We start from the raw sequence: 15318 nt of genomic DNA on the forward strand, positions 1-15318 counted from the left end.
TAGCATAGCATAGCATGGAAGGAACAAAAAGTGCTTGGCCTGAATTATATGCTGACTCAGGAGTTAAACTGATTCCTATAAAGTCAACTATCTTCTTCTCTTCTTCTCATCCTGAGCTTCCAAAACTCCAAACTCATCTCTCCCGTCCGCCAACTGCCTCAGCTTACTTCAACTTACACAGTACTTGCAGAAAGCGGCTGGAAAAAAAAAAAATCCGATTACTATAAATTAACCTCCCATGCCTATCTCGCATTTCGTATTGGGACTGTCCGCCCGTTGTCCAGAACTATTATCTTCTTAAAATAAGCCAAAATCTGGCATAACTAAAAGAATAGTGGTTTTGAGAGAAAGTGCGCTCACTTCTCCTTTCCTTTCACTTCGGTTTTTCTCGAGTTTTACAGTTGTGATTTTGAGTATCTCTATCTCTCCGTCAGATGCTCCGATACTTCATCTGGGTATCAGGCTGCCCTCAGTACTGAGGATTTGTGTGTTCCTGTGAATAATTAGGGGTAATTTTTTTTTTTTTTTTAATTTTTTTTTTTTTTCGAGACACGCCCAGGGCGGGGTGATGGGATGGTTATGACATCCTCATCTTAATGGCCTAAGAATAACAGAAGATGCAGTCCGCGCAGATTTGATTGACTGTGGCTGTGAGATATCACGGTGGGCTCTCGTCGCGATTCAGTCTCTTCGTGTCTCCTTAGGCCTATTGTCTTTTATCTCATGTTTATCTCTTTATATTTCCTCTAAAGAAGCTATCTTGTCCCTCACGATACGTTCCCTTAAGCCGTAGGACGCAACCTTCTACGGCTTGATCCTGGTCTGGTGCCTTTGTCCTGATTCACCGTCCCCCTCCAAAAAAAGGCTATAAGAATAGAAGCTCGAATCAAGTCATCCGGGGAACTATGGCATCAAATTCAAGGACTGGGTTGGTGAACTTGCCGAAAGAGGTATTGATATATTTTTGAACTAACAAGTGTGTGGATTTCCTCTCTATGACTTACTAACTCTCAGCAACCCCTAAGTTGATTCAAATGATTGCCATGCTGGTAGAACTGGAGGATGTAGATATGTGTCGCATGGCCCGTACCTGTCGCTATTTTGCGGAGGCCATTATCCCACCCAATTCCGGTGTCTGGAGGAGACGGTTCTTACAAAAATACGATCATCCGCCGCCAGATAAATCTTCAGAAGAGGTTCGGGTGGAATACAAAGTGCGCAGTATTATGTTGGCGCAAACACCTTCGTTTCGGGACGGGGAGGGCAGAAAGGAGAAACTGTGGCTCAGCGTCTTGACTACATTATTTGCTGGTGCGTCTGATTTGTTCTAAGTTGGGCTTAGAATGTCCAGCCCATCTATATTTATCTGTATTTCCTAAACGAGCGAGCAGCTAACCCTGGGAGCAGAGTCATACAATACCCAACCATCCCGGCAAGGTGACGAGATGCGCGTTTCTAGAAACCGCGCTTGTATCAAAAAGGCCATCAGGAGTTCTGGCTTCCTCGATCAGCCCATAGTGGGCGATGGCGCGAATTCCTCACTCCCCCCTAGTAGGCCATATCTGGCCATCCAACTGGCCGCGACATATCTAGTTCTGGATATCAACCATTCCTTCCGCTCGCTGCGGACAGACTATGATCTGAACATTGTATATCGATGCGACTCATCGACGCCTGACATCCCCATTATTAATGCATCTAATGATGAAGAGAACATTGACCTGTACCAGCTTCTCCATATCCGAAATTTTTGGAAACGGCACCTGAGGAACCGGGATGAGAATACGTTCCATAAATCGTACCATAACATTCCGAAAATTATGAGGCCGAAGGCTTGGGAGGAGGGTCTTGGGAATAAGGGCAGTCTGGGCACTTGTTGGTTAGGATATTATTGTACGTTGTTCACTCCCCCCCCCCACCCACCCTTCCTTCTTTCTCTGCTTTTAGATTTAGCCATTCTCAAAATTTCAATTGCAAAGCCGAAGTCGTTATTTGGAAGCAACCTATAGCTAACGAACAAAAGCATGCATTCACCCGCTCCCGATCTCATCCACCGACCTACAGGAAAGGCAGACATGCGCAGACTTAATGAGCCATTGGGAAAGCACTTCTGCATTGGTAATCTTATCCCCTCCCCCGCGTCTGAAACTAATTCCATGCGACAAGCCAACGCTCCCAATACCTCGTACAGTACAATCACCACCCGAGCCCAAGAAATAACTAACAACATCCCACAACATCAGCTGCTGAAACTCCCCACACTCACCACCAACGCTTCTATTTCTACAACATGGTTCCCCCTCTTCAACGAAGCCTACCCTATAAACACTAACGTCGAGCCCTCATCCCGTACCTACTTCCGCGGCACCCAATCGCTCAACCTCGATCAGAACCACCACCACCACCACCACCACCACCACGACGCCCACGACGACGCCCATGACAGCAACGACCAGCCCCACCCCAACTCAATGCGGGGCTTCACTGAACCCTGTCCTGCCCAAGCCGGCATTCCTGGCTGGCGTCGCATATGCTTTATCATTTATGAAATTAACCCGGAGTTTTTCGTCTCTGCTGCTGATGACAATGACAATGGCGACGGCGGCGGCGGTGGCGGTGGTGGTGAGGGCGACGAGGAGGTGGAAGGATGGTTGCCGTGGAGCTGGACTGCGGTGGATTTTCTATGGGCGTATGGGTATGAAGGGGTGATTGTACCCGGGGGCGGCATTATGATGGGTAGGTGGAGGAATATGATGGTGGAGGCGGAAGTGGAGGAGGGACCGTTTGTATTTTGGGTGGTTTGATGTTTTTCTTTTTTTCTTTCTTTTTTCCTTTACGCTCGATGAGCAGGGGAGAGGGGATAGGGAATAGACAATTAGATTTGGATGCGGTATGGGGTTTGGAAAGGGGAGATTGACAGAAGGGTGGTTCATCTAAGTAGTTCCCCTGAAAATCCCATTATATTTATTCTTTAAGGGTAAAAGGGACCCCTTTCGCGGATAGTCGCAAAAGAGAACAAGAAAATAGATATATTAACATACAACATACGCCCAACCTCATTAGAAAAGAAAAAAAAATACCGCTTTCGCATCCCCAACTAAACTCAGTCCTCAATATCCTTCACCTTCTCCCACTGCCCCTTCAAACTCTCCTTCCACAAACTGACTTTATTATCCCCACCGCTGACAGCTAGGACATTCCCACTCAAACTCCAGCTGACACGCCATAACACGCAATCGAACTCTAGATGCTGGCTAGTCCACTCGTTGGGGTTTGAGGGATCGGAGATCCAGATGCGGACGGTCTTATCTTGGGAAGCGGAGGCGATGTACGATCTGGAGAGGATGCTTGGTGACCAGGCCACGTCACGGACCCAGTCTGTGTGGCCTTCCAGCACCTTGGTTACCGTGTATGCCTTGTTTTCGGCGCTGTTTTGTTTGGGTTCGTTTTATCAGCATAACCCATATTTCAGAGCAAGAGAAATCCAGCAAAAAAAAAATGCAAGTGGGATAATAGAATAGAAAGAAATTGTGGAAACAGCATACTTATACTCCCATATCTTAACAAGATTATCACTCCCGCCTGTTACAAACCTGCGCAGCTGTCCGGCGCTAGGTGTCGCGCTAATGATAGAGCCAGGAGCAGCGGCGGGTGCCCAGCTGACGGAATTGACACCCATGCCGTGGGCGTGGAACAGCTGGTGCGTCCAGCTATTGTCGCTGAATTCGAGTACGCTTACATTGCCGTCGGAGGAGGCACAGGCGAGCAAGCAGCCACTCTCATGGGGCGCCCAGGAGATGCCGTTGACGGAGGCGGTGTGCAGGGAGAAATCAAAGACTTTTGTCCAGGTGCTGGCGGTGGAGGCGGAGGCGGTGCTAGGGGCTTGTTCGCGCCATATGAGGACTTTGCCATCGTAGGAGGAGGAGGCTAGGATTGTTCCGAATTTGGGATGTGCCTTTTTGTCACGGGTTAGCTTGAGCTTCAGAGGGTAAGGGGGCCTTCTCTAACGGGTTTGTACGAACCCACGCAATACACCATACTGCTCCCTCGTGCCTTTGAAGAACAAAACATTTTAATTTAGTATTTGGTAGTATAAATTTAAAGTCGTAAAGCTGGGGAAAAGGGTGGCTCGTACCCTTTCAGCGTCTCGAGAAGCCGGTGCGAGTCGCCCTCTACTTCGAAGATCTTAATTGTTTTGTCTGACGAACATGTTGCTAGTCTGCGACCGTAGTAGTCTAGAGCTGCATCATGCTATGGACGAGGGAATCTGTTAGAGCTGGGATGCGCCTGGTGGCGGAGGAGGGGAGTAACGCTGCTGAGGAGCATGGACATACAATCATGTCATCGTGGCCAGAATTCGTTATAACTTGCGCCTGCAAAAGGGGTTAGAGGAGCATCAGATGAACCTGGCAGAGGAACGGAACAGTACCTACCATCTTGGCTGTTCATAAAATGGCGGGACTGGCGGGGGAATGTCAATGTCGGGTATTTATATCGATCTGTCTGCTTGTTGTCCTGGTTTGTTCCTCCGCGTCCTGAGCATCGGCGGCTATTACTGCCAGCTCGCCGCAAACTAGACGCCGCGCCAAACACTTCCTTTTTCGGAAACATCAAGCAACCCGCCCGCACCTGCTGACATAAGTCGTCCTGATTTCTCCACGTGAGTAGCCTCGGTCCGCTGCCAGTCTCTTCCTCTCCTTCTCCTGCGCCGACATCATTGCTCATATCCGGATATACGGAGGTTCACAGTCTGATTAAAGGGTTAGATCCGAGGAGTGCATACATATTTACATGCTTTAAAGCACTCTATATACTCACATCCTATCCATTTTATCATTTCGTTTACTGGGCTCGCCAATCATCCCCTCATACCTGCGGCTGTCGACCCTAGCTTTCCTTTGCCGGTTGCTTCTTCCCCCGGTCCTGTCGCGCGTTCAACTTAGCCCAATTTGACTTGGACTTTATAGATTTCTAAATTATAGCACCATGGCGGATGCGCTATGTGGTCCTTCCAACGCTCTTCAGAGCTTCCAAAAGCATACATCTGTAGATAGGACCCTGCAGCAAGACCGAATACTTTCGCGCCACTCGCCTGCTCAGGTATGTCCTCCAAGTTTTGAACCAGATAACCTGATTTAAATCATGCTGACTAGGTATCTCAGGGCTTCCGATCTCAAAATCATAATGAAGGCGCCCTAGACCCAGAATTCAACGCCTTTGAAGCAGGTGTACCGGGCGTTCATATTTCTGATGTCCAACATCCAGCATCGTTTTTACAACCCGCGCCGCAACACCCGACTTTTAATCACACGGCAAATTCTGGATGGGCATCGGATTTTCAAAACCTGCAAATATCGGGCCCGGCACAACGTGTACACCAACAGCAGTTTCGTCCGGAATCCTCTTCTAGTGGTTGGCAGAATGAATTTATGCAACACGCGCATCAGATACCCCAAACACAAACACACCAACCGCAAATATCTCAGGCACCCCTTAGATATGGTCCAGCTATAGGGGGGATGGGATTTGGTGGCATGAACGACCACCTGATGTATCAAGATGCATCCCAGTCACATTTTCAAGAACATAAGGAGGAAGCAATATTTGACGAATCTGCTTTTGAGACCGCTTTTGCGGAAGCCCGAGCGGAGATTGAGCTTCAAGAACAGCAGTTGCAGAACGGAGAAGTCACAGAGCGAACTGAGATTCAGCAGACGATTAGAATAGGCGCAGATAGTATCCAACCCCAAGTTGACGGGACGAATGATTCGGATGAGCTTGCAAGGACAGCGGGACAATTGCTCGACAGCGTCAGCCACGACCAGAGCCAGAAATTCAAAGAAAGCAACTTTCTGTCCCTGATGCGACAACTCCGCGATCGCGAAGTCACCGTTGACGGCGACGAATTCCGCCAAGTCAGTACCCTCCCATAAATATATACATAGAATTATATATAAATATAATACGAACGCATGTTCTGGTTTTTCCTGGAGAAAAGCAGGAGAGCGTTGGCACCGGTACACTTTTGTCTATGAATCTGCACGATCAAACGGGACTTGTTCTAGCATGCTAACGGGAGCTTTTAGATGGCGCAGCCGCTACATCCTGGTGGTCAATATTATCCAGAGCGGAAAAAGACCCAACAACTTGATGCCCGAGATACTACCACTACTACCACTCCACCTAGCACCACTAACGAAGTCAACAGCGGGATCAACCCGGCGAAGGATTTTGAACAACCTGCCACTTCGTATCCAAAATCAAGGGTGCCCTATGAGACACCTGATGGCCATTGGCCTGTCTAGATATTTGACATGCTTCCCCTAGTCTTTTGGAATACCCAACACGGTGACGCAAGGATTGGAAGTCGGATTCACGAAGAGTACGCCCGTCAGGTTATATGCGGCGAGCGCATATCCTTGGCCGATACATATCTTTTATTAAAACGTACTTAAACGAGCTAGTTATGTCTTGTTTATATTATTTTCCCGGTCTGTTGGATTTTGTCACCATCGTTGAGCTTGGGCGGTGAGGCAAGGCCCAAGACAACGGCAAGACATAGTATATACGTGAACGTTGGGGAGTTTTGGAGCATCACGTCTTTTGGATAGCAGGGCATTTTTTTGTATTTTAGATATTACATTTTTAGCATGCATCTATACATTTCGCTGGATGCAGCATCCGTAATGATACCAGCCATATTCGGAGAAGCGGAAGATGAATTCAGATTGCTCATGACATTCGACACCAAACCTGGTCTACAAGAGTTTACTTTGCGGATAGTCAAGAAATGCTATAACTAGTTAACTAACTAATAAAAGTATAATAATGTAATGAAATAAAGACCAGAGCGCTATTTGGTCCAAGTTCCATGCCTCCAGCCGGTGATTGGATGCTGTTTGTGACATGTTTACTAGGTAAATAGTTCAGCATAGCTTTAAGCCTCAACTCGGTCCATTGAGTTCCATCTCAACTCCGACAACAACCAACATCACCACCACCATCACCACATCTCTATCACCGCCGACTTCTCCTCTTCACCACGACAGATTCATTCAGTTTCTAATTATACCTACTCGACCCACCGATTATCCCATAGAGCTCCAATTTTCCTACGACTTGGGGTACCCCTTGCTTGCCCAACCCAGCCTCCATGCTTTCACCTTCCATATCTCCTTTGCTCCTTGGGTCCCATTAGACTGGCATTGCTATCTTATCTCGATTTCTACGTTGCTTTTGCCTTCCGACCCAGACTCCTACTATCCGTATTTGACAGACACAACTCCTTCAATTCCTTTCCGCATCGCATGCAACCAATATTTTAAGCGTCACCCCTCCCACAGCACATCACACCGATTCCTAGACATAATACTACCCATCCTCAATCGCGTTGTCCAGCACTCAAGACCCATCAAGCTCGCCCAACACGGCGCAGCCATCTAATTCACACCACGCGGCACTCACCGTGGAGAACGACGACGATTCATACACTGCTCCTCCTCCTCACTCACCAAGCTCGGCCTCTTCCTCGAGCGCACCCTTTGCTCTTCCCTCTCCCTCATCCTACCCACCACCTTTCTCATCCCTTTACTCCAACCCGGACGACGACGAGGGGCTCGATCGCACCCAGGCATCCGTCACAGAATCTGGTGGTTCACCATTTATCCCAGCATTCGCTCCAGCACCCCCATTCAAAGAAACCTCCCCCTCGCCTGCGCAATCGCCTGTTGTCTTAGATACCAAAGCCGCACTTTCGCGGGATAAGACAGGAGAAGCATCGGGCAAAGGCCTAGACGACGGAGAGCCGCCACCGCCGTATACTGAAGGGTATTCACCGCTCCAGTCCTTTACCTACGTCATGGCCGCGGCCGGAGGAGCTGCGTCTATAATTACGCAGGTACAGCAGACAGGTGGAGGCCCATTGAATACACTTGGAGGTATGTACGCCCCTACAATGGTTCATAAGCAGGTACTGCGTAGATGTTCCGGAATCTTGCTAATAAATTGTTCGGTTTTACAGATATTGGGGGCGATGAGCATATCACGTTAGATTTACGGTTAGTTTTCTATATTTTCTCTACGGATTTAGACCCTTTTGCGGAAGAAATTATCCTGTAGCTAACGAATTGGGTGAGCAGTGGTACTCGGTTTACGCTGTCGCGCGATGAACTACTCACTCTACCAGAATTCGTTCTTCTTTCCTTATTCCCGAATGGTCTCCTTCCTGATGGACATATGGGGACATTCCATGAAGGCGATGTATACCCCGTCGACGTAAGTCCCCGAGCTATTTTCCTCATATACTCAAGGACTATCTTCCCATTATCCTTAACCAAACACGGCACTGATTTACATGGCGCCATTCCATTTAGTACGACCCCGCCTCTCTTCAATACATGCTAGATTTTTTCCGCTCTGTAGCGCAATCGATTCCTTCATCCTCGCCGTCCCCAACCACGTCCCCTGAAGGAGATTACGCTATCGATCCAATGCATGGGTCTCCAAGGGATATGCTGCGGGATCGGGCGGGCATCATTGTGCTTCGCGAAGACCTTGACTTCTACGCAATCCCGCCCGTAGTCGATATTGACCACCCGGAAATGATCGAGGTGAAGCGAGCTGCCGGAAGAGCCTTGTTGAAACAAGATGGGATCTTTTCAGGACTCCGAAAAAGCGATGAACCCGGATCGACTGAGCAGCATCTCATTGAGATGTTAACCGCTGGGTAAGTACTTGTACCTCCTCTCTCGGTGTACATCGATTCACACACAAACACACACATATATTATATGTAATTACATGAATTGCTGACAAGAAGCTAGCGGTTTCAACCATGATGATCGATGGGGCCACCGTGCCGGCGAACCGAACAAAGCTGTAATTTGTAGTTTGGCACTGGCGAAGCTCCGGGCTGATATACGAGGCGACTTGACCAATAATAGCCCCTTCGGGATGGAGCAGAAACTTCTCCTTTTTTGGCGGAAGCCGGCGCGAAGGTGCTGGTGGGAAGGTGTGGAGCTTGAGGGCGTGGAGGGAGTCGAGGGGAAGCTCAAGGTTTGGATTCGGAGAGTGTGGACGCTTGAAATGGTGAGTGCTTGTGCTCAGATTTAGTATCTTCTTACTATTCCCTTCGACTTTTCAAAAATCCGAAACTAATGCATTATTTCTAGAGCGTCATTGGACTGCGTTGACGGAGAAACTTGGAAGCCATGTAATCACAAAATCGGCTTTCTCATGTTGAAGTTGATTACCGCATAAAACTGCTCTGCTTGCCCTATGCTTTTGTTCTCTGAAACCCCGGCATGCCTAATTTATTGTACTCATACCATACCACGTCTGCCTTTGATTTTTGGTATTTTCGTTATTTTATATCTTGACAGCACGTTTTCCTTATATCCCTTGAGACTAGTTTTTTATTTTTTTTTACTCTAAGCCTATTTCCTCCTCCTCTTCCATTTTGACTAACTATTAAACTATTTCGTTGAATGCTTATGTTTACTTTCCCCTCCACCTGTACTGCTATGTCTTATCAGTCACCTGGGAAAGCAGCTTTATTTCTTTCCTGTTCTTGAGATTATACACAGACGCACATCTATTGTTACTAGTTCCTACTCCCTTTCCATTTATTTACCTGGCAGTAGATATTATAAAGTTAGCTTGAATTCATTCTTGCTTGAATTATTTTCCTGACTTCCAGACCAGAAGAAAGTCAAGGTTACTTTGGCGCTAACTGGAGGCTCGGCGGATGCACTAGTCTAAATCCGGCACTAGCACAGCCCAACCCAATCGGGCCAGACGCGAAGCATCCTGGAAGCATCAAAACCGCTAGGGAGAGAAACGCAACAAGAAGGACTATACATCCTCCAACTCTGTGGGAAATAACCAGCATAGCTCACGGTAGTTGATGCTTGTAGCCACCCAATTTTACCCTATATCGATATCAACCCAGCGTTTTTACCGCGACAGCAACAACGAGAAGCAAGGAAGCATCTTTTTTTCCTTTTTCGTGTCGCAAACCGGATCGAGCTTGTTGGGCAGGTGCATAAGGATATACACCGCAGTTGCCGCATCCCATCTCACCTCGCGAAACCAACGCCATGGTGGAAAAATTAGTATATAAAGAGCACCATTGACTACAAGAATTGGAACAACCAACGACACTATGGCTCCCGTTCAAGGGTACATGACTTCCTACTCCCCTCGCCTCCGCCAGTACGCGAACGCGCTCCTCACTCCATCCATTCCCCCTTCACAAGGTGCACCTGGCGCGCGGACGACGAAACGTGGTACCATCGCCATAAACTATGCGGAGGATGGGTACGACGATGATGACTTTGACGATAGCGAGGGACCACGACGACCGACGGGATTGAGGAGTTTGAGGAGGGAGGAACTAAACCCGGATAGAGGGCCGGCGGGGGAGAAGTTGGGGACAGAGATATTCCAACCCGTCGATGTGCAACCGAACTTTAGGGATTGGGTGGTTAAAAAGGTTTTGAAGCCGGCGTATGTTCATCATTTATCCCCCTTTCGTTATTTCCTTTGTTCGGATGATGTAGATATGAAAAACTAACGGAGGTCGATGTTCATCCGTGTTTAGGAGGAAGAAACAGCTGAGCACACAAGCACAACTCCCATTAACCCTAGTGCCCATCCGTATCGATCTCGAAGTACCCGCCTACCAACCCGCAGAACCATTCCCTTTACCGCGAAACTATCTAGAACTGGGTATCAACCCTGCCTCGCCCGCCTATCGAAAACCAGAACCAGCGCCTGCTTATCGAATTAAGGATACCTTTCTCTGGAATCTACACGAAGCACTCACGACACCCGAAGAATTTGCTACAACCATGGTGCGCGATCTAGATCTACCAAATCCGCAAGCAATGACCGTGGCGATCTCCAACCAGCTCCGCCAGCAACTGGAAGAGTATGCCGGCGTCGCATTACACCCCCTATTCCAAAGCCCACAGCAACAAACAATTACAAACCCCCAGGCAGCCTCCTCGAGAGGCGTCTCCGCAACTCCCGGTGCCACGAGCGCCCCAACGCCCGCTTCTCTAGCAGACACGAGCCCCGGAAAGGGCAGCGTAATCGTATCCTCCCAGCAAGCCACCACGGATGACAACGAACTAAACCCCGACGACGCCTACCGCTGCGTCGTGAATTTGAACATAAACCTACAAAACAGACTCTATACAGATAAATTCGAATGGTCCCTACTCCACCCGCAAGGACTCGCCGAGGAATTTGCGCGCGTGACATGCGCAGATTTAGGCCTGGGCCCCGAATGGGTCAGCGCCGTGGCGCATGGTATTTACGAGGCCGTGTTGAGGTTGAAGAAGGAAGTCTGTGAGAGCGGTGGGTTGATTAGCGGGCTGGGCGGATATGGAAATGAGATTGATAACCAGGCTGCAAATGGGCAAGAGGCTGGGTGGCGCTATGATCCAGATGGACTGGGCGATGAATGGGAGCCGAAGGTGGAGACGTTGTCGAAAGAGGAGATTGAGAAGAGGGAGGGGGATCGGGAGAGGCAGATTCGCCGATTGCGAAGGGAGACAGCGAGGTTTTCGTCGACGAGTGGGATTGCACCGGAGTTGACGAGGCAGCAGAGTTCGTCTGGTGGTGGGTATTTTGATATTCCCGATGAGCCGATGGGGAGGGGTGAGAGGAGTAAGAAAAAACGTCGGTTCCGGAGTATCAGCCCGCTTGGGGGGAGGAGTGGGACGCCTGGTGGCGGTGGGAGGGGCACGCCGGATACCGGGGCAGGTGCTGGGTATGGTGGCGGTGGGGGGACGCTTAGTGACTGGTTTGTTAATCCACTCCTTCGCTTTCCTTTCTAACTTTTTGCTTGGATATCATTATTTCCTAGATATGACGCTAATATTTGGTGCATCATCAGGGAGAGACAAACATGGCGCTGTGCTAATTGTGCCGTTTGGGGCACAGCGGTTTGGGCTGTTAGAGATGGACCGGCTGGGCCAAGGGTAAGCAAAAAATGGATTGAACATATATCACTCCATCCATCACTTTCCTTGATCGCTGCTTATTTTAGCTGGCTCCGTCTCGCAAAAAGAGAAAAAGCTCATGAATGCTGACTATTTTGCACCTGCGTTTGTGGTTTTATCTAGACATTATGCCACAGCTGCGGCTTGCTATATGAACGTGATAAGCGGATGCCAGTATGGTCCATGGCACTGCATCGCATTGATATACCCGTTGGGCGTTGATTTCATAATTTATTTCGATTTTGATTTCTTTTACAGAAAAGAAAGGGACAAGTCCGAATGGGAACTGGAATAGGAATTGGAACTGGAGTCGGATGCGTTGTGCGGAACCTCCGTCCCCCTCCCGCCCCCCCTTTTTTCCCCTTTAAGGACTCTTTTTGTGGTTTGCCATATTCGAGTTACAAACAAAATACGTACAGAGTACATGTAAAACGACTTTTAATTTTGATTGATATGATCTGGTGTACCTGACTGACCAATTGCTCACCATGATATGTGAGAAGCATAGTCCTTTTTTTTTTTTTTTTTTCTCCCTATATGTAACTGTATCTTGTGGAATCAGCTTGATGTGTTGAAATGTATATCATGTATGAGAAATCCGAGCACGTTTTCCTTTACTTCACACACATGGTTAGTTGGGTGGCGCGGAAAACGGAATATTTATTTCTTCAGTCGAGATATGTTTAATTTGGTTTACTTCTGGAAAACTACGAGTAGAGTCGATGATTTGACTGACTGCTTTTTACGTATGCAGAAGTTGTTCCTATTATTTCTTCTATGCGTCTGAATTCAACTTGAAATGTTTAGCTACGGTCATGGAAGAGGTAGACACCGTTCCCATCATGCCATCAATGGACTCAGAACACCTTTTAACTTTCTAACTAACAAGATTGGTGATATTAGTTTATCTTCAAAATATGTATTTTATTTTATCGTTGAATATTTGGTCCGCGTATATATACATAAAGCCTATCTTCCTTCTTTCTATATACATACCCCAAAAAAAAAAAAAAAAAAAAAAAAAAAAAAAAAAAAAAAAAAAAAAAAAAAAAAAAAAAAAAGAGATCGTTAAAATCATTCATCACAATTATCGCATAGTAGTGGCTTTTTCTGGCTCTTTTTCTACCGGCGCCTTTCCTTCTTCGTTTCCCCCACAACCGCAAAGAAAAACGCCATCTGAAAGGAGCCCACCTATTCGATGCGATGCTTGGGCAACGGGCAATAATGAAGGCGATCCTGTTGTATTTTCCACGCTCGGGTATTCATTTTTCAAGCTAACCATAGTGCCATATTACATGACATGCACGCCACCATGCAAAAACTTCCGAGCCTTGAAGCGCCAAGAGCCATTCACCAGATCATTGACATCGACATCGACATTGACGACAACGACAAAGGGCAGTCAAGTTCCCTGTCACCCTGTGACTGTTAAAATATGACAGATATTCAAATTCATGCATACAGGCGTGGGCAATAATGCATGGAATTACGTATGTGTGTGACGCGAGAGCTCTCAGGGGGTGATGAATGGAAGAGGAAGAGCCGGATGCGGAATAATGGCTTGGCTGCATGGAAGTGCCGCCCGGGAGCGTGGAGATCGAAAGAAACAAATATATGTATGTCGTGCCAGGGATGCCTTTGTGGCATAGTTTGGCGAGGGTTTCTTGTTATTTTTGTTCGTGAAATATTATGCCTTTTCTGTAGGGTGGTCTGAGGTCACCTCTGGATAGATAAGCCATGGCTCTTTCATCTGTGCTTGTATTTCTCGTCCATGGACTGGAAGATAGGGCTCATAAAAAGCATTCCCGTTCCGATTGGTTCGACAAATGGTTTGTGAAAGTGTCGTTGTGATATTGCATAAAATGTACTAGATAGCGATACCACGGGGCGATGGAGATGACGATTTCGTTTACAGTTGCGCCTTCTTCGAAGAGGGTATGTCAATGGGTTGCTGCGAATAATATGTCAGGCCACCGTATAAATATATAGCAAAGAGTAAAAACGGTAAGACATTCATACCGAAGTAGCCCTCCTTTTCCTCCCCCGCCTCGACAACTCCTCCTGCTCATCGGACAAGGAATCCGAACACCCAGCATGACTCAACTCCGGTCTCTTCGGAACACCAGCGCACACGACATTCCTGTCACCCCTGATACGTATGCCAGAGCTGACGTTGACTTCCACAGGCCGCTGTCTGCCCGACTCCATATGATCCATGATGCCAGCTGCTTTTAGCGCGGAGATAATGGTTGTCGCGAGCTGTGCGGATTTGACCTGTCGCTGTTGCTGGAGTTGCTGCAAGGGGGAGTTCCCGCCGGCAGCAGGTAGTGAAGAACGCGATGGCGATGATGATGGCGATGTTGAAGTTGAGGTGGACGTCTGAGGTTCCTCAGATGTCGATGCGCCGATTGATGTGGGGATGACGATGGTATTCCCCTGCCCCTCAATATCTATAGATGTGTCGATTTTGATTGTGATGGGGCCCATGGCTGTGCTCTCCTCGTCGTCATCATCAATGATGTCTGCAAATGCATCCTCGACTGGAGCTGGAGCAATTGCAGCTGCATATGTTGGTGGTGGCTGCGGAGGAACAAGCCTATTTTGAGACCGGAGGCTGGCGACGAACTCAGCCAGCTTGTAGTTTTGGTGATTTATGGAGTCTGAGGGGGGTAGCATTTTGTATTTCCTTTTCTTGCTAGAGTAGAATATCAATGTGAGTGGGAGAGGAGATATATATCAGGCCTTAGGCAATGGTGACGGAAGAGGCTGCGATTAAGGGCATGAGCGTAGGGATATATGAGTTTAGAAAAGTATGAATAGAATGCATATATAAGTAAGGCAGAGATTTGAGAAAGACAAAGGCCTGACTTTAGTATGGTTGTTATTATTTCGCAGGATAATATAATGCACAACCGGGATGATGCAGATAATTAAGAATGATTATGTTGTTTCAGGCTCACGGATCGCTGCTGATGTGACAACACAGCCCTATATCAAGACCCGAATAATGGGGAATTTATGGCTGAGAAAGGCGGGGCATCACATCTGTTGCTCCATGCAGTCAACAATTATCAAAGTTAAAGAATACGGATTGGGGGAGGAGGGGGCGGGGTTGCTCGGTTCGCTCTAGCAATATCTGCATATCAAAATAGCCTCTAGTTATCGAACAACGCAACAATATGGTCGCATGGAAATGCAAGGAGGGATATATATATATATATATATATATATAAAGAGCCTGCAACAACAATAAGAGAGGAGAGAAGAATGGAGAAAGGGAGGTAGCAAAAATTAAGAATTGAGGAACCGC

At 47.7% G+C, this 15318-nt stretch overlaps 5 protein-coding genes across 7 annotated transcripts; 3 read left to right on the plus strand and 2 right to left on the minus strand.

Annotated features, from left to right (window-relative positions):
• The first annotated feature begins 113 nt into the window (after nt 1-113).
• BDCG_16099 lies at nt 114-3191 on the plus strand. 2 transcript variants are annotated; one of them, XM_045425364.1, is made up of 5 exons: nt 114-950; nt 1026-1311; nt 1408-1893; nt 2024-2118; nt 2244-3096. In XM_045425364.1, the coding sequence occupies exons 1-5, from the start codon at nt 906-908 to the stop codon at nt 2802-2804; spliced, it is 1473 nt and encodes a 490-aa protein (XP_045279110.1). In that variant the 5' UTR covers nt 114-905; the 3' UTR covers nt 2805-3096. The 2 variants fall into 2 exon arrangements, with proteins under 2 accessions (XP_045279110.1, XP_045279111.1); XM_045425365.1 differs by having other exon boundaries at nt 122-1311; nt 2244-3191.
• On the minus strand, nt 2862-4644 carry BDCG_00334 (protein transporter SEC13). Its single transcript, XM_045415849.1, has 6 exons — nt 4434-4644; nt 4335-4373; nt 4136-4251; nt 4023-4053; nt 3546-3955; nt 2862-3428 (listed from the first exon to the last, which is right to left on the minus strand). The coding sequence occupies exons 1-6, from the start codon at nt 4434-4436 to the stop codon at nt 3104-3106; spliced, it is 924 nt and encodes a 307-aa protein (XP_045271704.1). The 5' UTR covers nt 4437-4644; the 3' UTR covers nt 2862-3103.
• Nucleotides 4645-4986: 342 nt separating this feature from the next.
• BDCG_16100 (uncharacterized protein) lies at nt 4987-9191 on the plus strand (the record flags this gene model as incomplete). The annotated part of the gene is made up of 11 exons (XM_045425366.1): nt 4987-5100; nt 5163-5915; nt 6087-6266; nt 6328-6382; nt 6926-7265; nt 7399-7937; nt 8021-8057; nt 8139-8274; nt 8373-8725; nt 8823-9087; nt 9171-9191. The coding sequence occupies 11 exons, from the start codon at nt 4987-4989 to the stop codon at nt 9189-9191; spliced, it is 2793 nt and encodes a 930-aa protein (XP_045279112.1).
• Nucleotides 9192-9832: 641 nt separating this feature from the next.
• Nucleotides 9833-12992, plus strand: BDCG_00337 (RSC complex subunit Sfh1). Its single transcript, XM_045415850.1, has 5 exons — nt 9833-10506; nt 10601-11809; nt 11903-11987; nt 12132-12832; nt 12912-12992. The coding sequence occupies exons 1-4, from the start codon at nt 10163-10165 to the stop codon at nt 12228-12230; spliced, it is 1737 nt and encodes a 578-aa protein (XP_045271705.1). The 5' UTR covers nt 9833-10162; the 3' UTR covers nt 12231-12832; nt 12912-12992.
• Nucleotides 12993-13066: 74 nt separating this feature from the next.
• On the minus strand, nt 13067-15238 carry BDCG_00338. Of its 2 annotated transcripts, XM_045415852.1 has the most exons (3): nt 14877-15238; nt 14028-14703; nt 13067-13959 (listed from the first exon to the last, which is right to left on the minus strand). In XM_045415852.1, the coding sequence occupies exons 2-3, from the start codon at nt 14682-14684 to the stop codon at nt 13918-13920; spliced, it is 699 nt and encodes a 232-aa protein (XP_045271706.1). In that variant the 5' UTR covers nt 14685-14703; nt 14877-15238; the 3' UTR covers nt 13067-13917. The 2 variants fall into 2 exon arrangements, with proteins under 2 accessions (XP_045271706.1, XP_045279113.1); XM_045415851.1 differs by having other exon boundaries at nt 14028-15238.
• Nucleotides 15239-15318: the final 80 nt, after the last annotated feature.

Source organism: Blastomyces dermatitidis, assembly GCF_000003525.1.
Source record: "Blastomyces dermatitidis ER-3 genomic scaffold supercont1.1, whole genome shotgun sequence".
NCBI classification, from domain to species: domain Eukaryota; kingdom Fungi; phylum Ascomycota; class Eurotiomycetes; order Onygenales; family Ajellomycetaceae; genus Blastomyces; species Blastomyces dermatitidis.

Bases quoted from the DNA above. Each gene is read 5' to 3' on its own strand.
- BDCG_00338 (XM_045415852.1), bottom strand. From the start codon at position 14,684: ATGCTACCCCCCTCAGACTCCATAAATCACCAAAACTACAAGCTGGCT. The intron at 13,960-14,027 runs GTATGAATGTCT...TATTATTCGCAG, and splicing joins GGAAAAGGAGGGCTACTTCG to CAACCCATTGACATACCCTC.
- BDCG_00334 (XM_045415849.1), bottom strand. The intron at 4,252-4,334 runs GTATGTCCATGC...CCTCGTCCATAG, and splicing joins CTGGCCACGATGACATGATT to CATGATGCAGCTCTAGACTA. The intron at 4,054-4,135 runs GTACGAGCCACC...TGTTCTTCAAAG, and splicing joins CTTCTCGAGACGCTGAAAGG to GCACGAGGGAGCAGTATGGT.
- BDCG_16099 (XM_045425364.1), top strand. From the start codon at position 906: ATGGCATCAAATTCAAGGACTGGGTTGGTGAACTTGCCGAAAGAG. The intron at 951-1,025 runs GTATTGATATAT...GCAACCCCTAAG, and splicing joins TGGTGAACTTGCCGAAAGAG to TTGATTCAAATGATTGCCAT. The intron at 1,894-2,023 runs GTACGTTGTTCA...AACGAACAAAAG, and splicing joins TTGTTGGTTAGGATATTATT to CATGCATTCACCCGCTCCCG.
- BDCG_00337 (XM_045415850.1), top strand. From the start codon at position 10,163: ATGGCTCCCGTTCAAGGGTACATGACTTCCTACTCCCCTCGCCTCCGC. The intron at 10,507-10,600 runs GTATGTTCATCA...ATCCGTGTTTAG, and splicing joins AAAAAGGTTTTGAAGCCGGC to GAGGAAGAAACAGCTGAGCA. The intron at 11,988-12,131 runs GTAAGCAAAAAA...GGTTTTATCTAG, and splicing joins ATGGACCGGCTGGGCCAAGG to ACATTATGCCACAGCTGCGG.